Here is a 23,219-nt window from a genome sequence, read left to right on the forward strand (position 1 = left end):
AATCCCGTTGCCGGTCCCCAGTACGGGCATGACACCGAGGGTTGCGATCCCGTTACCAGTCAGTAAAAAAGACAAAAAGGAAAAAAAAAAATTGCGAAGATGGGCCGGCCCGGTGGCGCACTGGAGAGTGCGCTGCTTGGGAGCGCGGCGGCGCTCCCGCCGAGGGTTCGGATCCCATGTGGAGACCGGTTCCCGCTCACTGGCTCAGTGCGGTGTGGGCGCAACACCGAGGGTTGCGATCCCGTTGCCGGTCCCCAGTACGGGCATGACACCGAGGGTTGCGATCCCGTTACCAGTCAGTAAAAAAGACAAAAAGGAAAAAAAAAATTGCTCTGGCACTCAAACATGTCTCTGGATGCTGGTGGCTGGCATCAGAACTAGGGATTTCGAATATGGAAAAGACGGGCTTCCAATGACTCCACTGACCAGCACAGGCAGTTCCCACCTTGGAGAACAAAGCTCCTGGGACAGCACCAATGGGAAATTTCTAGACTATTGGAAGGGGACCCAGTCCCAGCACCGGCTGAACCAGCCTTCACATTCATCACCTTCAAATGGAATCTTCCCAGTGGCGATTTCCCAGAGGACGATTCCGAAGCTAAAAGAAAACAAAGAGACTGAACAACCATAACAAGTTTCCCTTTTCCCATTTCCCTCTAGCCATTTCCTGAAAACTCAGTGAATTTTCTGATTACCACCCAATTCCATTCACCAGAGTTAAGATGGTCCTCGGAAGAGGAGTTTGACTTGGGCTTTCTCATCCTGTTCATCTGAGTCAGAATCTGCATGAGAACATGAACGAACCTGTATATTTCAGCTTTTATGTCATATTTATGAAACACATTTTCCAGTCCCTGAGGTGAGACATATGCTGCAGAATTGACAATCTCTGTTTTTTCCTTAGTTTCCCGGCTGATGGAAGTCTGTGTTTTGCTCAGTTCAAATCCTGCAAGCTAGATAGAGACGTGACTTAGAAAGAAACAGCAAGATCTCGGGTGGAGGCGTAGAGCACAGGGGTTTGGCACTACATACGATTGTCAGGGAATGGTCTTTTACCTTAGGGATTTATTTCCAATAGTGTCTTCTGCCGGTGTGGCTATGCTATTGGCTAACATTATGAATTTAACTTATCACAGAACATCCACCAAGAGAAAGACAAAGAGATTTCTTCTCTATAAAATGGGGTGATGGCAATGAGGAATTACTTGAGATAATGGTTATAAAGCACCTGTGAGCCTTGGTAAGTTGTAATTGTTGTTAGTATTACTTTTTTAGATACAGGGGCTTCTCAGTTGAAGACTCAACTCCATTCAGTGAGCGGGGAGAGGGGTGCACAGAGCTACCACATGGCTTGCTTTCTCCCAGAAGCAGATAAAAAATGATGAAAGGACATTCCCTCTGTTCTATTTGACCCTATAGGGGATCAGCTTGTTCCTTTGGATTTACTTGATAAGCGTGAGTGATCCCTGCAGACCCTGTACAGTTACATGGGGTTTTTAAAGAAGCCATAGCACAGTTAATGGGAGTGAATGTTCTTGCTCCATGCACACCTGCCATTAGCACCATCAGTGTGCAGAAGTACCACACTCAGCCAGGTATCCAAATCTAGTGGCAAGGTCAGGAGGAGGATAAGACTCTGAGATGGCGCATCCCCCTTTCATTCCTTCATTTGCTCACATGTTTAGTGAGCACTGACATTCTCTGACATCAAGCACCATGCTAGATATCAGGGATGAAAGGCTGAATAGCACACGTTTCAGTCAGGTGATGAGGATCATGAGAGTGCTGTAGACATAGTGCTTCAGGAGTACTTATATCACCATTGGTGAGGGAGAAAGACATCTGAAAGGCAGAAAAGACCTGTCTTTGGTTAACTGAGGGCTGTCCTTGACACTCATAAGACTGGGAGAAAGAAAACCATCTATGGACGACAGAGAAAACTTTCTTTTAGCACTTGGGAAGCGTGGATACCGAGTTAACAAAACCCTTTCTTCTTCCATATGAAAATCTTGTTTTCAGTTAACTTTTTAGCTCTGTTCCCCCTGGAAACCTGATAAAGATAGACTGTCACCTATTCTCTTTAGTGACATTGCTGATAAAAAAATGACCTCTGGGCCGGCCCGGTGGCGCACTGCTACAGTGCGCCGCTTGGGAGCATGGTGGCGCTCCCGCCAAGGGTTTGGATCCCACATACAGACCGGTTCCCGCTCACTGGCTGAGCGAGGTGCGGGAGCAGCACCGAGGTTTGCGATCCCGTTGCCGGTCCCGGCCCGGTATGGGCGCGACACTGAGGGTTGCGATCCGTTGCCGGACACGAAAAAAGACAAAAAGGAAAAAAAAAAAAGACCTCTGATTGGTTAAATTGCTTCCAGACAGGGTGGGGGGAAGGGGACTACACATAGCAGATATGGATGCCGTGCTTTGTGGCAAGCCTTATAACTGGCAGCTGGCACATCCCTGCAGGGACATTGGAAGGTATGCCTGAAAGATTGTTAGAAGAGATATTGACTCTTTCCGGTCATGGGGCCTCTAAGCCTGGATGACCCCACACCCACCTGATGGGAGCCTTTTAATCTAGCATCTGGGGCAGAGACAAAGAGAATATCTGCTGGATGACGGTGGAGACTCACACTGGAGAGAAGGTTTGGTGCTACTGGCATCTGTGTTTTGTTCAGGATACCCTTCTAAGTGACATTGAATGCCAAGTGTGGCCTATGGCAGTTCTGTGTGTCTGAATACCCTATCGGCTCTAAGAAAATCCCCTGGTGGGTGTTATAGGGACATAGAAGTGGTGTCCAGGCATTTAAGGGGAAATGACTCTTAGCCTCTCCCTGCTAAGCAGGCGGTGAGGGAAGGTGGGCATTAGAATGAGAGGCAAGATTGATTGAGTCTGTCCTGTGGTGGGCACTGGAAAGTTGTACAGGCAGGGGAAGAGTTGCGCTCAGTACCAAAATTAAAGCAGAGAAACAAGCAGGCACAGCCTTTCTGAGACCCTTGTGTACCTCTCCCAGCACCAAACGGACATGCAGGTTTGACTCAAAGAGCCCCCTGGAAGGCATACTCACCTTCACTTGGTAGCCATTAGTTACCAGGAAGCTTGCGCTGCTGATGTTTCTGTGGAGTTCAGGTGTTTCTGAATGGTGTAGCCTGACATGACCAAAGACAGAGAATAATAATGACCTTTGCACAGACTTTCTTGGGGTTTTGACAGTCATTACCAGGATAATAAGGCTGGTCAGTACCATGACTTCCTCATGGGTAGCTATCCGTGGAGATGGGAAAACTGGGATGCAGAGGAGAGATTTGATCATTGTGTGCTATGAGTATATAGCAGAGCTACGATGCATTGTACAAGCAGGCATGACAGCTCTTGTGGAGTGCGTGCAATGTGGCACCAGGCATCACTTTAGGTAGAAAAGGATGAAAGTGCTTTTCCTGGGTGGTGCTAGGCAGACCAAAGTGCTCAAAGGCATGGCTGGATGGTTGGACCATGCCTAGGACTCTTCTGGTTTAAACAGAAGGTGAAGCTGGGGTTCCCACTGACTTACAGGCAAGTGCTTGGGATTAAAGGAGCCTGTGTCCCAGTTCGGGTTGTTGTCATAATGTCTGCCTGAGGTCGAGTTCTCCCTGAAGTGGATTACGAGCCAAGGATTTGGGTACAAGTGATTAATTAAGAATTATTTATTTATTTTCTCACCCAGGAGCAATGGGAGAGGGAGTGGAGGAAGCAGGATAGGGAAAGAGAAGAAATCAAGCAAGGCTGTGATTTCAGGTGAAGTCGCAATGTCATCCTGATCTCATGGACACCTCTGGAGCACAGTTACACCTTAGGGTTTGTCCCACGTGAGCTGGTCTTCTGTTCTTACACCAGCCAGTCAGTGGCTACGGATGGTGGGTGGGGCAAGGATGGGTGGATATTAAACTCCTGGACACTTTCAGCTATCTATGAGGGTGAATGGGTTCCAGTGCCCATGGGTGATCCTCTGAAGATTGCAGCTATGAACTTTTAGCAGCAAAGCATGAGTGGGGGATGAGTACATGGAGCTGGTAAAGAAGCTGGATGACACTAATGATGTCCCCTACAGCATCCAAAATTACTTCTCATAAAACTCACTAGTTTAGGGAGTTGAGAAGAAATAAACTTTATAATTTCAAATTAATAGCTAAGACAGTATTTCCAAAAGTATGAGATATAGTGGTATGCAAGATCACGCACAGAGAAAATTGTTCTCCTTTCAGTTTATTCCGATCTCTCTGAGTACGTCAAGGAGAAAGTCTCAGTTTGGTGTCAGGTGTCCTTAACACCTCTCTAAGTCTGCTAATATCTCCTTTGCACAAAGAGAATGTGGGTCTGAATTACAGAGCTCCCGCAGGCAGCTCATCCAGCCAGAACTTAATTACATTGTTTTGGTTTTCTCTGTGGTCACCTATTGGTGGCGAGCCATATTGGTTTTCAATTTATGGTAGTAATAGAAAAAAAAACTAAGTTTAGATTTTTTAAAAGTGAGTCAATTTAAAGAAAAATGTTAAGTAAATAATACTGGTGGTATTAAGGATGTGATAAAAGCCCTACAGCTGGTTTTTGAGTGACTGGCCTTTGGGGACCCTTGACTAAAGGAACCATAGATTCTGCATGAGAAAGTAGGTAGATTTGCCAGATGAAATACAGGACACTCAGTTAAATGTGAGTTTCAGATAAACAATGAATTTTTTTTTTAAAGATGACCGGTAAGGGGATCTTAACCCGTGACTTCGTGTTGTCAGCACCACGCTCACCCAGTGAGCGAACCGGCCATCCCTATATGGGATCCGAACCCGCGGCCTTGCTGTTATCAGCACCACACTCTCCCGAATGAGCCACGGACTGGCCCAAATGAATTTTTTGTTTTTTAAAGTATAAGTACACCCCCAAATTGCATGGGACATAGTTATACTAAAACAATATTTTGTTTATCTTGAATGTGTTATATCCGAAATCTAGTGTGAATATCCCCCATGCAATATTTAGGACATATTTAATACTTTTTCTTTGTTTTGGTGGCTGGCTGGTATGGGGATCCCAACCCTTGGACTTGGTGTCATAACACCACACTTTAATTGACTGAACTAACTGGCCAGCCCCATACTTATACTAAAAAATTATTTATTACTTATCTGAAATTCAAATTTAACTAGGTATGTTGTATTTTTATTTGCTAAGTCTGGCAACCCCAAGTTTAGGGCCTATCCAACTCTATAAGACCAGCCTGGACATTAAATTCAACCTCCAATTCTGCAATCTGGTGCTCACTGGGTTAATCCTCCTTTCTCCCTTCTATCTATAATCGGAGTAAGTAGTAAAACAGTGTATGAGCAGGAGACTATCTTGGGGCTTCTGGCCTGTTCTCTTGTCATCTCTGGGATTAACAGTGGTGTAGACAGACCCGTCCAGTTCTTCTTGGCACCCTTTCACCCCATCTGGTACCTGTTCAAGCCTCTGGCTGCCCCCAGGATTAGGGCGATGCGCACACCGAATGTGAGGTCCTTTTCTTTATCCAACAGTTCCCTCAGGGTCCCAAGTTCACAGTACTCCATGATGATGGAGAATTGAGGTGGACTCACTGATGAGAAGAAGCCAGATACCATGAAGATCCAGCCCCTCTCCGAGCTCCTACTCTTCGCAGCCCACCTCTCCCCATCTTTCTACAGAGATAAACTCGGCTCTGCTGTGAGTACCATTTCCCCCCAGTCTTCCATCCCCATCCCACACAGTTTGCTCCCTGACCTCCTTGAGTCGGTCAAATGTCCCCAGAATTACCACCCTCTTCTTCATGGTATTTGGCATGTTGTAATTCTACATTTGTTTGAGTAATGTCTTCCTCACTCAACTGTAAACCCTAAGAGGGCAGGAAGTGTGTGTATTCTGCTCACATGGTGCTCACAAACAGCTTAGTACATATGTGTGGAGAAATCGCTGATGCACAGGTGCAGGAGCTGGTGAGGGCAATTCAGACAAGAAGTCCAGGTCCCAGTTCACAGGACTGAGAGGCAAAGCCAATGCACAAAGTATGTTGGCCACCTCAGCTGTCACCCAGGAGAATAAACGTCTCTAAAAGTCTGCCTTTCAATTGGGATTTTAAGGTCTAAAATCAGGATGGCCCGAGGCTGTGGAGAAACTTCCAGAGGGGATAAGATGGGAGTTGCTCTGTGCTCTTTCTAGGCAAGAGCAGCAAAATAAATATGACCAGCAGGAGAAGTCACACCATGAGAGAAAATGCAGCCACGTTAAAAAATAAAAAGAAAGAACCTGACACATAAGGTTCTTGGTAAAGAGACAGGTTAGTTCAGTTTTAATTTTTATTTTATTTATTTATTTATTTGTTCTTTTTTTTTTTTTGAGACCGGCCGCACCGCGCTCAACCAGTGAGCGCCATGAGCGCACCAGTCATCCCTATATAGGATCCGAACCTGCGGCGGGAGCGCTGCTGCGCTCCCAGCGCCGCACTCTCCCGAGCACGCCACGGGCTCAGCCCATCAGTTTTTAGACTTGCTCTACACTAATGATGACCAAGGATGGATTCCTTGTTTGGGTCAGGCAGCTTTACAATGGTTTATAGCAGTGAAATACACTCCTCACCCAGGCCAGCATCTGAACCACGCCACGGGCTCAGCCCATCAGTTTTTAGACTTGCTCTACACTAATGATGACCAAGGATGGATTCCTTGTTTGGGTCAGGCAGCTTTACAATGGTTTATAGCAGTGAAATACACTCCTCACCCAGGCCAGCATCTGAACAAGCACCCCCTTGGCTCCAGCGGACTGGCAGGGGGAGATGTGGCCACATTATTGCAAACCAATCCTGAAGCTGAAGCCATGCTCTCCTAAAAGAAGATGGGAACTTGCATCTTGGGATGCAAAAAAAAAAAAATTTTTTTTTTGATGACAATCACACTGTGTAGATTCCACCCTTTCAGCTATTCTTAAAAAATGCAATACGTTGAAACACAGAAGGTATATTTCAGGACATCAAAAACTTGATCAACCTGTTACCTGTTTCATCAATGCAAATCCCAAATATACGCAGGATGTTGGGAGAATCAAATTTCTTCATGGTTCTGATCTCATTATTGAAAGTACGCCTCACTACTCTACAAAGGTAAAAGAGGAAATTAGGATCTCAAAACTGGAAGGTCCCTTAGAGAACATTTGGTCTAGTGACCCTCTGTGATGTGGGGGTGAGGTACGAGCATCAACATCTCCTGTGGGGGTGGCTGATGAGCTCAGCTACTGATGGCAGCATGTGGAGCCTCTGGGATGTACTTGGCAGCAGAATTAGGCCCTAAGGGTCTGTGAAGATAATAATAGGGCTTGCTAATCTCTTTTCAGTATTTCAATCAGCCTAATAGAATTGTATACTTATGACCTATAAGGTTTTACTAGGCAAACTAAAATGTCAAGTTTTTGTTATCATTTTAGGGCTGTAATATCTTGTTTAGCATATGTTCTGATAGACTGTGGTGTGTGCCCTCAAATAACAAAATTGAGGAAATTAGGTATTATTAAGTGAAATTTTATAAACAAGACTCCTTCCAAAGCATGGGCCCTCAGGAATGTGGGCAGGTAAATTATTATAGAGGATCATTGGAACTACCAACTCAATCCAATCTGTTCATTCACTCTCAGTATGAGGCTCTAAGAGAAAAAGGGACTTGTCCAAGGTCTGTGAGAGAATCAGGGCAGGTCCAGAACCTACAAAAATCAATTGTATTTCTATGTGTTAGCAATAAATAATCTGAAAATGAAATTTAGAAAACAATTTCATTTACAATAGCATAAAGAGAATAAAATATGCAGAAACAAATTTAATAAAAGAAGTGCAAGTCATACCCTAAAAACCTTGTACCTAAAACATTGTTGAAAGAAATTAAAGAAGATCTAGGGCTGGCTGGTTAGCTCACAGCTGAGCTCAGCTGGTTAGAGCGTAGCCTTACAACACCAAGGCCATGGGTTCAGATCCCCATACTGGCCAGCCACCAAAACAAAACAAAAAGAAAAAGAAAAGATCTAAATAAATGGAAAGACATCCCATATTCCTGGATAGAAAGACTTAATATTGTTAAGATGGCAGCACTCTCCAAATTGATCTACAGGTTCAATGCAATCCCTATTCAATTCCTAATAGGCTTTTTAAAAAACAAATATTAACAAGAAGATCCTAAAATTTATGTGGATATGTGAGGAATCCAGGATAGCCAAGACAATCTTGATAAAGAAGAATAAAGTTGAAGGACTCATACTTTTCAATTTCAAAACTTATTACAAGGTTACAGTAGTCAAGATGGTACAGCAGTAGCATAAGGATAGACATATATTGTAGATCAATGAAATAGAATTGGGAGTCCAGAAATAAACTCATACATCTATGACCAATTGATTTTTGACAAGGTTGCCAAGACTATTCAATGGGAAAAAATAGTCTTTTCAGCAAATGGTTCTGAAACAACTTGATATCCACATGTAGAGAAATGAAGTAGAATGACCACCTCACACAATATGCCAGAATTAACTCAAAGTAGATCATAGACCTAAATGTAAGAGCCAAAACTATAAAACTCTTAGGAGAAAACAGAGGAATACGTCTTTGTGATCTTGGGTTAGGTGATTTCTTAGGCATGACATGAAAAGCACAAGCTATAAAAGAGAAGATTTATAAGGTGGACTTCATCAAAATTAACATTTCTTGTGCCTAAAAGTACTCTATCAAGAAAGTGAAAAGACAATCCACACACTGGGAGAAATATTTGCAAATCATATATCTGATAAGGGACTTGTATCCAGAACATATAAAGAACTTTTAGAAGTCAATAATAAAAAGACAACCCAATTTTAAAAACAAGCAAAAAATTTGAATAGACATTTCTCCAAAGAATTGCCAATAAGCACATTAATCCTGAAGGAGATGCAAATCAAAAGCACAATGAGATACCACTTCATACCCACTAGAATGACTGTACCCCAAAAGTTGGATGATAACAAGTATTGGCAAGGATGTGGACCAATTCAGACTCTTATACTTGCTGGTAGTAATGTAAAATTGTGCAACCACTCTGGAAAACAGTCTGGCAGTTCCTCAAAAAGCTCATGTAGTGTTACCATACAACCCCAGGTATCTACTCAAGACAAATGAAAACATACGTCCATACAAAAACCTGTACATGAATGTTCTCAGAAGAATTATTTGTAATAACCCAAAAGTAGAAAAAACACAATGTCCAACAACTGATTAATGGATAAATAAGATATCCATACAATTGAATATTATTCAGCTACAAAAAGAAATGTAGTACTGACATCTCCTATAACATAGATGAATCTTGAAAAAATCATGTTAAGTGAAAGAAGCCAGACACAAAAGGCCATTTACATTAAATATCCAGAACAGGCAAATCTATAGTGACAGAAAGTAGAGTAGCAGTTGCCTAGTGCTGGAGATTGGGGGGATGAGGGTGAATGTGGAATGACTGCTAATGTGTATAGGGTTTCTTTGGGGGATGATGAAAATGTTCCAAAATTAGATTACGGTGATGGTTGCACACTCTGTAAATATATTTAAATTCACCAAACTGCACACTTTATATGGGTAAATCTTATGGTAAAATATATATCAATAATGCTGTTAAAAATATAATCTCAATCAAAATCTTAATATGTATTTTGAGGAATGTGATAAAAACTTCCTCTAACATTTATTTAGTTAAGTCAACCTGAAAAAGAAGAATCAAGATGAGGAGCTGCTTTACCAGATATTGAAACTTACTACAAAGTCACAGAGAAAAAAACAATGCTAGTGTGTTATTGATGCAAAAACAGACAAATTGATCAGTGGAATAGATTAGAAAGATCAGAGTCAGATTCATTTCTACATAGAAGTTTAATATATAATAAATGTGGCACCACAAATCAATGGGGAAAGAATAGATCATTTAATAGATGGTGTTGAGAAAATTGACTCACTATGTGGATAAAAACAAAAGTAGACTCTATGTAATATCATATACAAAGGTGGATTCTAGGAGGATTAAAGCCTAAATGTGAAAAACAAAACTGTAAATTTAAGGGAAAAGGATATACACTTCCTTTAAGATCTAGGGGTGGGAAATTTCCCCCAAGAGCACAAATAATAAGGTAAAATTTTGGTGGATTTGATTGCATCAAAATTAAAACATCTGATGATGGACATTATGGATAAAGTTAAAATATTGATAATGTGATGAGAGAAGACCTGAGCAACACCTAAAGCTGACAAGTGAATAATTTCCACAAATATTCAAGGGTCTCCTACAAACCACAAGACAAAAATAGCAACTGGGACAGAAAAAAGGGCAAAGGATGTGAACAGGCAATTTATAAAAGAGGAAACCCAAGTAGCCAAAGCACATATGAATAAATGTTGAAATTCATTAGGAATCAGATAAATGCAAAGTAAATTAATTATAAGTTACCACTTTATAACTATAAGGATGAAATAAATTAGAAAGCTGGATAACACCAATGGCTGGTGGAGATGTGTGATATAGGAGCTCTCATACATTGCCGGTGGGAGTATAGATGTATATACTCCATTGTGAAGAGTCACCTGGTAGTACTTAGTCAATTTAATATATGCATACCCTATGGCCCACCAATTCCTCTCCTGCTATAGAACAACACCCCCCCCCCCCAATTCTTATACAGGTTCATAAGGTATACTGATGACATCACTATTTTTGGTGGAGGAAATCTGGAAGAGACTAGATTTCATTACTGGAAAAAATAGGTATAATGTGATCTATATGATGCATAATAGACAGAAGGAAAAGACTCTATGTATAGTACATGTTCCATGATGCCGAGTGGAAAAAGTTAGAAAAGTAGGCAAGAGACAACACTACCACTTGTGAAAATTAGAAATATGCATACACACATAACAACACACATTTTGTAAGAACATGTACAAATAAAACTCACTAGAATTATTGTCTGTGAAGGGGATGGGGAACTGAGAAACAGGAATGGAAGGGAACAAATTTTTAAAAATACATACATACATGAATAAAAGAAGTCTCTAGAATCGAGGTGGAAAGACATGTGTTTAAGTCTATACTCTGCTCCTTAATAGTAGAGGGCAAGTCATTTAACCCTTTGGAGCCCTGGTTCCCCCATCTAAGAGTGGAGACAATATGCCTCTCTCTGTGGGGAGTTATAGAGAGTAAGTATTGATATATACGAGAGAACCATACAAAATGACTTACCCGATGCTTCTGGCCTGGGGTTTGTTGAATACTTTTATGGTCACTGTAGATTCATAATATTTTCCTTTATAAAGTGTGCTGAACTCATTCTTCCTTAGCAGGGTCCATTCTGAAATCTGCTGCTTCTTAATCTCCTTGATTTGATATTGTGGGATCTGTTCCACAGGTCTCCGTGGTAAATCCAAACTCACTCCCAGGACAGAAGGAAATAGACAGTCAATGAGCTAAGCAAGGTGTCCTAAGGGAAGTGGCATCTTTGTGACATGTGAGTGGAAGCTCTACACCATGAACCAGAGCTGGCCCTGGCTGGAGCTTGGTTCCAATGCTTCTTAGTGACCGACAGACACAGCTGGACGGTTAACAGAAATGTGTCACACACTTCCTTTCCCTCCTCTTCAAATCCTGTCTATCCCTCCAGTCTTTTTTTTTTTTTCCCTAAAGATGACCGGTAAGGGGATCTTAACCCTTGACTTGGTGTTGTCAGCACCACGCTCACCCAGTGAGCTAACCGGCCATCCCTATATGGGATCCGATATCAATACTTACTCTCTATAACTTATCAATACTTACTCTCTATAACTTATCAATACTTACTCTCTATAACTCGAACCCGTGGCCTTGGTGTTATCAGCACCACACTCTCCCGAGTGAGCCATGGGCCGGCCCTATCCCTCCAGTCTTGACCCCTGTCCCAGACCTATCTCTGTCATGTACTCCTACTGCCACACAGCTTGGCACTTGAGCACCTAGCACATTGTCTGGTCATCTCAGATCGAGTAGTTAGAGATGTGGTTCAAGCTCAGTGACTTCATTGCTGTTATGTGTTGACTCTCTCTCCTCTTCCCTTCTCCACCCCAAGGCCATGAACTCCCCAACAATTTAAATTTCTTCCTGGAAATTCAAAAGGTCAATTGAAGCTTTGATGCTATTCATAAAGGAAGTTTTGCACTTTGACAGGTGCTAGAGGATATCTTGCTAGTTAGAAGCCCCTTTCAAATGCTGCTTTATGGACAGAAGCCTAAGACAGCCACAAGTGCATTCCAAGAGCTGTGGGCTACCTCCAGCCATCTGGCACAGAAAATGGATAAGGCAGCGGTGGGGGGAGACTAGAGCTCCTAGTAAACAGATGACTTCTAGTTTGTGGACAGTCAGAAGCATCAGGGCACATGATAACTTACACTGCCTCAAGGTTTCTTTGATTTCTTCCACGTTGATAGTCAACAGCCTCAGTGAAGCTTCTATCTTTTCATAGTCTGCAGGAAAAGCAAAATACAAAGAAAAAAAAAAAACCCAGCAAATACTCAAAAGTAGAAATGCTAGTTATAGCAGCATGCTAATGAAAACCAAAATGTTAATTAAAAGCACTAAGACACCATTTTTTACCTATCATATTAATTGTGGTAGGAATTACTACTGCTCACCAATATTCAGTTTTCTACTTCTAAGCACACTGGAAACACTTTGAAGTAAAAGAGATGTGTGTCACTTCCCAGTGGAAGCATTTCATTGATGCTGCTCAAAGTCTCACTCAGCTGCTTTGGGAGTAAGGAAAGTCTGCGTCAACATGGAAGTTCCATACTATCGAAAGCATTCTGGAAGGAGGACGGCCACCTTGGAGGTCTCCTGGACTTTGCCTGCATGAGAAACAAACTTGTTCCTTTATGATGCTGAGTTGCTGTTGTTTTTTTTAAGCATAGGGTAATCTAAGCTATCCTGATTTATGCTCAGAAACATGCTTAAAAATTTATAGCACACTATTTACAGTGGACCAACCATCCCAGCTCGCCCAGGACCGAGGACTTCTGAGGACATGGGACAGTCAGTGCTAAAACTGGGAAAGTCTCTAATGGAAAAAGTATGGAGAAACAGATAATCTCATCTATTGTTGGTAGGAGTGATATTTGTACAGCCTCTGTAGAGGGCAATCTGGCAACCTCTGTCAAAATTTAAAATGCCCATAGTCTTTGACCTAGTGATTAAACCTAGTGATTCCACTTCCAGGAATTTCTCGTAGAGATATCCTGAAATATATATAAAGATGCTCATTGCAGGACTTCTTAAAATAGTAAAAAATTGGACACGACTTACATGTCCATCAATAGGGAGCTGCTTAAACACATCTGGTCCATGCATACCAACGCATACTAAGCAACTCTATGAATATTTATATGGAAGAATACACAAGATTACTCAATGAAAAAAGCAAGAAGCAGAACAATGTGTTTAGTGTGCTGCTGATTGTATACCACCACCAACAAAATATATATACTTAAGTCTCTGGAAGTCTATTCAGGAAACTGGTAGATTGTGAGATTGTGTCTGGGGAAGGAAATGGGCCCTTGAAGTCAAGGAGAGGGAGATTTACTTCCCACTCTTGGCCCTTTTTGTATCTTTTGAATTTTGTACTTCGTAAACATATTATGTCATAAAAAATGTTTTAAAAATGTAAAGGCAAGAGCAGGAAGTAAATCCTGTTGTCCAGGTTTATGACATTCATGTGTCTCCCACCTCCATGAGGAAGTGGATCAACACCTGCTGATGATCAGGAAAGCTGGGAGCCAATCCTGCCCTTCAGCTGGCTCTTTGAGGCTGGTGGATGTTTGATTGGGGTATTACAAATGCCTTGTTTCCTCGTTTCAGAAAAGGACCCATTTGCCCGCAGTCAACCAATTTACGACTATTAAAAAGCAACAACTGCCAAGCTGGGGCCACTAGAGCCCAGGGGAAGAGGAGGAGAGACCTACGGAGTACATGAAGTCAGGAGAAGCCACGATGAGAGAAAGAAAGGACCACTCTGACCATTTTGAGCCCTGACCGCTTCAAGTCTGGCCCTGGTGAGCACACAGAACAAGAGCTGGCAAAAGCTCCACCTGTGCCCTTCATATGAAGTTGCTTGGAGGTGGCAGGGGAGAAGAGGGCCTTGGTGGCCTCTAGACCAGCAAGACCACTGACAGGGTTCCTGTGGACCCACAAAGGAGCATGGGGTCACAGACAACTGAAGAAAGGAGCCACTCAGAGTCTGGGGAGTCATCGCAAGGGACCAGCACATGGCCCATCCTATGGGAAGTGTTTGGAGTATGGGCAGTGGGGGAGATGGGCCCACAGGGGAAACACTGGGGCACAGCAAGGACAGCCTTGCCCTCCAGTCAGCATAGGCCCAGTCAGAGGAGACTAGTCAGAAATATAGTACTGCAAGGGGTGCAGTGTGCTGAAAAAACTCAAGCCCAGACCAAAGTTTCCACATAACCCAGGTGTACCAGATCTCACAAGACTTGGAAGTGCTGAAAAGGTCAACAATTAAAACCTGAGCTGCACAAAAAGCCTTCCCCAGAGAATCAGCAGCAAAGCAGCAATTTAGCTTAACCACAGGGCTCAACTGCTGAATCTCACAGGAAGTTCCCCCATTTTAGAAGTAAGCAAAAGACAACAAATTAGTTCCAGCACAGAGTTTAAGTGGTGGGGGTAGCTGATAATCCAACACAGAACTGAAAGAAAAAACAAAATACCCACAGATCAGAGACAAAATTTTGATATTAACCAGTAAAGGTCTAACACCACCAAAGAATATCTATAAAACCTAGAAGAACTGGAAGCCCCCTGGGCTCCCAAGCTGGGGTCATGGGGGGTGGACCTGAGGGCCTCAGCCAAGCCCTCTCCACATCTGCATCCAGCCGAGCCATGACCACCATGTTGCTGCTGGAAGTGCCCCTGGGCTCCTGAGCATGGGTGGTGGGGGGCTGATGGCTACAGCGATGCCCCCCGGAGACTGCACCCAGCCCAGCCATGACCATTGGGCTACTCCTGGAAGCACCCCGGGCTCCCAAGCTGGGGTGCAGGGGGCTGAGGGCCTCAGCCACATCCCCCTGATGTCTGTATCTAGCCCAGCCATGACTGAGCCACCGCATGAAGCCCCCTGGGCTCCTCTGCCAGAATGAATGAAGGGAATGCTATGGGCCTCCATCATGCACCTCGCTTCCTTGTCCTCCCACCCTATCTCCCTCCCCTTCCTCTTTCCACCTTCACCCCAGCTGCTCCATAATAACATTTTAGAATGTAAAATAATAATAATAATAATAAATAAATTAAAAAAGAAAAAGGTAAAGGACCCATTTGCCTGCAGGTCTCCTCCAGATCTGATTTATCCTGCTTGGTTGTGTCCAGCTGACCTGATTGAGGATGAAGCACCCTCCACTTCAAGAGGAGAACACTTATTCCTCTGGGCTTGAGCACCCAGAAAGTTCATCCATGTGTCCATCACCCTGTCCTCGCTCCTTCTTTTTCCACCCACAATCCCTACAAGAGGGGAGGGTTTGGAATTCATATCACCAGGATCTGCAAAAGTGTAATGAGTGGCATAGGCTCCACTCCCACCCCCCACCTCCAGCTTAACCTATGTCTTGTCCCTTGAGGGCCTTGTCCTCCCCTAAGTCCAACCAGGGCCACCTTAGTTCAAGCCACTGTCATGTCTTACTAGCCTCTAAAGTGTTTTCCTCACTGGGTTCACACTTCCATTCCGGCTCCCCAGTGTAGGTTGAATTATTGGTCCCAATTCTTTTTTTTTTTTTTTTTCCTTTTTGTCTCTTTTTTCATGACCGGCAACGGATCGCAACCCTCAGTGTCGTGCCCGTACCGGACCGGGACCGGCAACGGGATCGCAACCCTCGGTGTTGCGCCTGCACCTCGCTCAGCCAGTGAGCGGCCGGTCTGTATGTGGGATCCGAACCCTTGGCGGGAGCACTGCCGTGCTCCCAAGCAGCGCACTGTAGCAGTGCGCCACCGGGCCAGCCCTTGGTCCCAATTCTTAACTCCCATGTAGCAGTGTTATACATCCACGCCCTTGCCATAGCCTAGTAATGGGCAAATTGAATTTCCTGTCTCTTCACATTAGGCTTGGCCCTGTGAATTGCTTTGGATGTTAGTGAATATGACACAAGTAAAGGCTTAAAATGTGCTAGCACAGTTGGGCTTGCATTCTTGCAATTCTGCCGTGAAACGAACATTCTCCAGCTACTTGCTGCTCCTTCAGCCTGGGCTCCGGAATGAGACACAAAGAATAGAGTCAAATTGAACCTGGTGCCTAAAGCCAAGCTCAGCCAAGTCCACCTGAGATCAGGAAAACCCCAACGGATGTTCAGACCCGTGAGCATGAGCATTATGGATTATTGTTTCAAGCCTCTGAGTTTTGGGGTGGTTCGTTACAAAGTATTATCACATCAATATTGACTAATATACCCTACTATAGTACATTTGCCACATGGCAGCTAGAGTGATTTTCTTTTAATACAAATCAAACCATGACAGGCCCACATTTAAGGACCTCCTTTCACTGGCTTCCTTTGACTCTTAGAATAAAATCTTAATTTCTTCTCATGCCTACACAGCCTTGCATGTCCTGGCTCCTGTATGTTCTAGCCTCCTTCCCCACTTTCATCTGGTGCCACTCTCTCCCTTACCTACTACACCAAAGTCACCCTGGCCTTCTGGCTGTTCTTTGCACATGCCATATTTGTTCCCACCTCAGGGCCTTTGCATGTGCTGTTTTCTTGGCCTGGATTGCTGTTCCCCTCATCCTCGTCTGGCTAGCTCCTTCTTGTAATTCAAGGTTTCTATTCAAATGTCACCCCATCAGAGAGTGGTCACCCTGGCCACATAGAACAGTGCCAGACAAACTGTGCTCAATTTGTGTTTGCTTAGTTAATTCTTCCTCTTGGACAGTTTACATCTTAACTTAGGGTCCTGGAAAAACTAAGGCTGGAAGGAGTGAGCTTCTGGAATTCCAGGTAACACATCAAAGAGAGAATGGAGAGGCAAAAGAGACTCATTGGTACCATCTTCCTGCCCTCCTCCCCATGTTGGCTTCCACAAATTTCACCAGCCCCCACCATATCTAGGCCCAGAGATGCTAGTAGTTCTGAGCTGCATGTATACAGAGCTGCTCAAACTTCTCCATCCTTCCTGCTCCTTTGCTGAATCAAAATGAGACTAAAATGCCCCCAATTGTACCCTCATCCCCCCCCAAAAACCAACTTACCACTTTGGAAGTCTTCCTCTGCATCCTGCTGATCTTCCTGTGGCCAGGATGCTCCTTGGCTGATGCTTGAAACAAATTTCCACTGATCAGCCTGAAGCAGCAGCAAGAGCTCCTCCCAGACATCTCTCAGCCTCTCATTCACATCACTAAAGATCATTTTGTTATGACCTGCTTTTATAAACTTGCGGATATTGGATTCATTCCTGAACTTTTCTATCTGCCTCTTAGCTTCCTCCAGGGCAGCCTCAAAATGGTTCAGGGCAGAGTTTATCTTCTCTTCTCTGGGAAGGTTCCTCTTTTCTTGGTTTTGGAGCATCTGCAGAGGTTGGAGCAGGCCATGGACACGGTTCCCCAGACGCTGGCACTGTTTCTGGCAGTATTTCATGTCTTCACACTGTTTATAGATGAAGTTGCCTAAGGAAATGATGTACTGCAATTTATCCATACCTGGAACAAATGGATGGAATTTAAGTCCCACATTTTCCTGCATATTTCCTACTAGAATTGAAGGTGTTTGTGGTTTAAATGCCTGAAGAAGTCTCTCCACTATTTTCAGGTAAGGTAGATATAATGGTTAATTTTAAGTGTCAAGTTGACTAGATTAAGGAATTAGTAGAAACCTGGAAAAGCATTATTTTGTGGTGTGTCTGTAGGGGTGTTTCCAGAAGCGATTAGTATATAAGCCTGAGTGGACTGAGTGGGAAAGATCCACCCTCAGTATGGGTGGGAACCATCCAATCCACTACAGGACAGGAGAGAATAAAAATAGAGAAAAAGGCAAATCTCTCTTTCTCTATCCATGGGAGCGGGGATACACTCTTCTCTCCTGTCCGTGGACATGTGAACTTGAGACTCCTCAGCTTTTGGGTTCCAGGGCTTACACGAGTGGCATCTTTGACTCTCGGGCCTTTGGCCGTGGACTGAGAATCACACCATTGGCTTCCCTGGTTCTGAGGCTCATGGACTTGAACTAAGCCACAGGCATCCAGTTTGCAGATGGCCTATTGTGGTACTCCTCAGCCTTCACAATCACATGGGCCAATTCCCCTAATAAATCCCTTCTCATATGTTTATATACATATCCTATTGGTTCTGTCTCTCTGGAGAACCCTGACTAATACAGTAGAGACGGCTTGCTGCCCACTGAAATCTGTTCTGCCCTTCCATAATAACAGAGCCATAGCTGGGAAGTGTCGGTACAGTTAGGACTATATCTCCCAGCTTTTCTTGCGGCTTGTCATGGCCATGTGACTAACTCACCAATGGGGCGTGAGTGACCTGAGCTGCTTTGGGCTGATGCAGGTTTGTCTCCTCTACACGCTCCCTGTCCCTCTGCCAGCTGGATGCACAGGATGATGTGGCTCTAGGGATGGTGGAGCCCCAAGGAAGAAGGATCCTGGGTTCCCAAATCATTGCCTGGAGGAGAGCTGCCCACAGACCTGGAACATCTGCCACAGACTGTTAAGTGAGTGACAAACTTCTCTTGCATGTAAACTTCTATTTTATTGCATGTAAACTTTAATTGCATGTAAAATATATTGCATTATATTTTGAGGTCTTTTGTTTACATCAGTTTAGCCTATTCTAACAAATATATCCTGCTAAAGCATAAGGGTTCAGGGGCCAGGCAGGTAACTCAAATGAGTGAAGTGAGCTGATCCAGGAATAGTGTTTACTGCCACAAAGGAATATGTTTACTCCCATTTTCCTTGAAATATATGGACCCTTCCTTCCTTCCTTCCTTTTTTTTTTTTTTTTTTTGGTGGCTGGCAGGTACAGGGACCCAAGCTCTTGACCTTGGTGTTACAAGGCTGAACTCTAATCAGCCGAGCTAACCGGCAAGCTGCCAGCTGCAAACTTGTTCTAACCTCCCCCTTGTACTATGCATCAATAAGACTTCATTTTATAAGTGCTGCCCCTCTCAGAAGCATTTACAATGAAAGATTCAGAGATTTTTCAGGTCCAGAGGAATCGTGGTGGACATTAGTATTGCCTAGGAAACATCCATTTCTCTGTTTCCTATTACTGTCCAAATTTTCATTAGTTATCTGCTCCTTCCCATTCAGCAATGTGTTTGAGGGGAGCTGACCTTACCCCTGGTTTCATGGGTGAGACTTGATGAGACTAAGCCAGTGGTTGTCAATCAGGGGCAATTATGCCCCCCACAGGGGACAACTAACAATGTCTGGAGACATTTTTAGTTACCACAACTGGGGGATGGGTGCTACTGGCATCTAGCCGGTAGAGGCCAGGGGTGCAACAATGCACAGGACAGCCCCCATAATAAAGAATTACCTAGCTCCAAATTTCAATAGTGCAGGGATTAAGAAACCTTTACTTAGGCATCAGAGAACTCCTAATAGCCCATCACATGATTGGTCCAAAACTGGGTACTTGAATTAATTTGGGTTGAGGGGAATGTTTGATCCTCTAAGAGAACCCAGGAAGCCAGCTTCTTACTCTCAACCTCTCTCTCTCTGTTCTCTGAATATGGGTGAGAAAGCGTGGAGCCCTGATCCAAAACGTGGAATAAGACTAACCTGGAGATGGTAGAATGGAAAAAAGAAAGAATCCGAGTCTTTAATGACAACATCAAGCCACTGGTTTGAATTAACCCCAAAGTCTACCCTATCCCTCAACGACAGATTTTATGAACCAATAACTTTCTTTATTGTTTATGCCAGTTTAAATCATGTTTGCTCTACTTGCAACAAAAGACAACTGGGTTCAGTAATGAATGATGATAATAACAATGATGACAAATCTGTCTGTTCATATACTACATGCTAAGTGTTTTGGAAGCATGAACTCTCCATGGTTTTCATTCAACAGATGAAGATACTGAGGTTCAGGGAGGTTGTATGCAAATAAGTACAAGACCATGGAAACAGTTTCCAAAGTACTTTAAAACAAAGTTAATCTTCTCAGCTGCTCGATGAATAGGTAGATTAAATATTATCACCATTTTACGGATCAAAAAAAAAGCTTGGAGAAGATGATTGGTCTGGAACTCAAATCTAGCTTTAAAGCATGAGTAAGACACTGGCAGAAGTGAAACCAAATAAGTGAACAATTGATATACCCTTTTGTTTTTGTTGCCTTTGAGTTATACTGATCTAGCAAAGGAGGTAACAGGTATTAGGGCACTCTTAAAAATTCGTAATGGGTCCCAGTTGCTGAGCAGATGTCCTCAAGGCCATTTCTTGGGACTAATGAGGGCAGGTTCACCATGGACAGAAGCAAATACCAAAATGTTGCTGAAGAAATCTTGCGAATTTCAGCTTCCTAGGTCCAAGCTTCAATTGTCTTAACACCAGCCCATCAAAAAGCCGTATCTCAGCAATAACTAATCAGAAAGGATAATGATGAAAATAAGCCACTCATAGATGTGACAAAAAATCTAAAATAATAAATTTTACAGGAAGGATGCTGGCGTGGTACGAAGAAAACCACACAAAACAAAACTTGAAGAAAAGTATTCTATTTCTGGCTGGGAAGATTAAAAATGACAAACCTGGTAATCCTTCCCAAATGTAAATCCAATTTAATGCAATTCCAATAAAACTTCCAATGGTATATTTTGGGATTGAAACCAAATGATCCTAACATTCATTTGAAACAGGAAATTAGTAGAGATAACCAGGATTTAAAAAAAATAAAAATAAGGGGACTTACCTATGAGATATTAAAATATTTTAAAAACTGCAATAATTAAGAATTGTCTAGGACTTATTAAATATATATAAGGATGTCAAAGGGATGAAAGGGAATGTAAATACAGACATACTTTGACTCAGCAATTTGAATTTCTAAGAATTTATGCTGCAGAAAAGCTAAGATGTTCATTGCAGTGCTATTTATTATATGCAAAACTAACTACCTGAAGAATATGTTCACATGTTACTTGTAGTAAAACTAGGAGGAAAAAAGTTATTAATTTTAAAAGTGAAAAAATCTTAAAATGGCAGTAACAATATCAATCTTCTTCCTGCTTCCCTACAAGCAAAGGTCATCAGGCATTCCTTTTCTGCTAAGACTCATTACATCAGGTTAAACTGTGCCCCAGGAAAGGAAGAGGGCATATGTCCCCAAGAACAGAAATAATCTATCTTGCAAATTTCCCCACTGACAACCTGGAGTTGGTCTGTCTAGGGCTGCTTGGACCGGTCTGAGCCGGGCTGCAGAGACCCCTGCCTCTTCGCGATGCCACCCCTATTCCTCGTCCGGCTTTGGCAGAAGGTAGTCAGAGATCAGAGCAGACAGCCCCACCACCAGAGCGGAGGAAACGAAACCAACTTGGTCCTGAGTTCCAGGAAATCGCACCGTGGGTCACCTCCCCACCCCCACCCCTACCCCCACCCCCGGTTTTCCCATCACTGCCCAGGAATCTGGCTGCAGCCCCTCTGCCCCGCCGCCTTCCGGGACAGCGTGCACCCCTGGACGACCCCAGTCTCACCCTCGTCCCTCCCGAGGGACGTGCGTCCGATCTGTCCCGTGCACAGTTCCAGAAAGACCGCTCCTCCGGCTTCTCTCCAACCACTGCCTTCTGCCCAGGGGAGCAGGCCGCGGACGCAAAACCCGCGGGGAGGTCCCTGCGCCTCCCTCCCTCGGGTGGCCCGCGCTCTGCGCTCCCGTTGGCCTTGCGGGACTCCACACGGAGCTGGCGGCTGCAGGGCGGTCCCCTTCCCTGCAGACGTGAAATCTCAGCTGCCGCCCTGCGCCTCAGTGCTGCCGCCAACCAGCCTGTGCTGGACGGCTGCTTCTGTCCTGCGCTCCCCAGAGGCCACCGCCCAGGTCCCTAAGGCTCTGACAATTCTCCTCGGGGCTTCGGACTCGGCTCCAGTTGTCAGCCCTGGTTACCTGGAACCCCTTTTCAGGCAGCTCAGAGCCAAGGCCCCTTCCTTGCTCCTGGTACGCTTCTGCCCTTTCCACACTCTCCCACCTTCCCAAACTTCACTCGGGAGCTATTTGTGGAGTACTCACCTGTGCCAGGCTCTCTGCTTGGGGCTGGGGATTCAGAAAACAGTAAGGTCCCAGGGAACTATTATAACCAGCACGCGGTATGAGAAGGCCTGGAGGTTGAGCAAAAAAACTGCGGAAACTGGAGAGGAAGTTCGTGGGCCTGCTCCTCTGTGCTGGGTGGGGGAGCGAAGGGGGGGGCCGGCAGTGAGGGAAGAGACACATCTAAGTAGGAAAAAACCCCAGCACTTCCTCTTCCTTTTTTTTTTATTGAATCAAAATTGATTATACATATTTTGGGGGTTCAAAATTGAGATATGTTGATCAAATCAATATTACTAGCATATATATTGTTACAAATCGTAATTATTCTTTATGCCACTTGTCCAATCTCTCCCTATCCCCCTCCCTCCTCCTCCCCCCCTCTAATTAACCCTAGAGTTCTTCTCTCCTTTTTAAAAATTTAACTTAATTTAATTTTTATTTTATTTTTTATTGAATCATAATTGATTATACATATTTTTGGGATTCAGTGTTGACACATGTTGATCAAATCAATATTACTAGTGTGTATATTGTTACAAATTGTACTTATTCTTTATGCGCCTTGTCCAATCTCTCCCTATCCCCCTCTCCCTCCCCCCTCCCACCACTGATAACCCTAGATTTCTTCTCTCCCTCTGAAAGAGTAATGGTTACTCTATTGATGATCTATCCAGTGCAGATAGGTATTTTCAGGTCCCCCAATACTATCATAGAGCAGATGCTTCTTCTGTCACTCTGGCATGGGCTTTGTGGAGAGACACATCCTATTGTTTTCTTTAGTCTCTAATGGTGACTCTCCTTGTGTCAATACACTCCAGTGGCTGGTGGACCATCTGTATGGTGCTTGTGGTGTCTAGCTGCTTTTGCAGCAGCCATTGTTATTGTGGTGGCTGTGGTGGGCCACCCATGTGGA

At 43.9% G+C, this 23,219-nt stretch overlaps 1 protein-coding gene across 4 annotated transcripts in view; it reads right to left on the reverse strand.

Annotated features, from left to right (window-relative positions):
- MLKL (mixed lineage kinase domain-like) overlaps window positions 1–22,372 on the reverse strand; it is a 25,221-nt gene extending 2,849 nt beyond the window's left edge. For 2 of the 4 annotated variants that reach the window (XM_008572777.1, XM_008572779.1), the window contains exons 1-8: window positions 22,286–22,372; window positions 17,303–17,749; window positions 12,450–12,524; window positions 11,272–11,461; window positions 7,031–7,128; window positions 5,465–5,600; window positions 3,066–3,147; window positions 805–953 (exon numbers count right to left, since the gene is read on the reverse strand). In XM_008572777.1, the coding sequence (XP_008570999.1) occupies window positions 805–953; window positions 3,066–3,147; window positions 5,465–5,600; window positions 7,031–7,128; window positions 11,272–11,461; window positions 12,450–12,524; window positions 17,303–17,747 (1,175 nt within the window). In that variant the 5' untranslated portion in view covers window positions 17,748–17,749; window positions 22,286–22,372. Of the gene's footprint in view, window positions 1–548; window positions 599–804; window positions 954–3,065; window positions 3,148–5,464; window positions 5,601–7,030; window positions 7,129–11,271; window positions 11,462–12,449; window positions 12,525–17,302; window positions 17,750–22,285 lie in introns of all 4 variants that reach the window. The other 2 variants (XM_008572776.1, XM_008572780.1) reach the window with 2 other exon arrangements.
- Window positions 22,373–23,219: the final 847 nt, after the last annotated feature.

The sequence above is a fragment of the Galeopterus variegatus genome, unplaced genomic scaffold (genome assembly GCF_000696425.1).
Source record: "Galeopterus variegatus unplaced genomic scaffold, G_variegatus-3.0.2 Scaffold835, whole genome shotgun sequence".
NCBI lineage: Eukaryota > Metazoa > Chordata > Mammalia > Dermoptera > Cynocephalidae > Galeopterus > Galeopterus variegatus.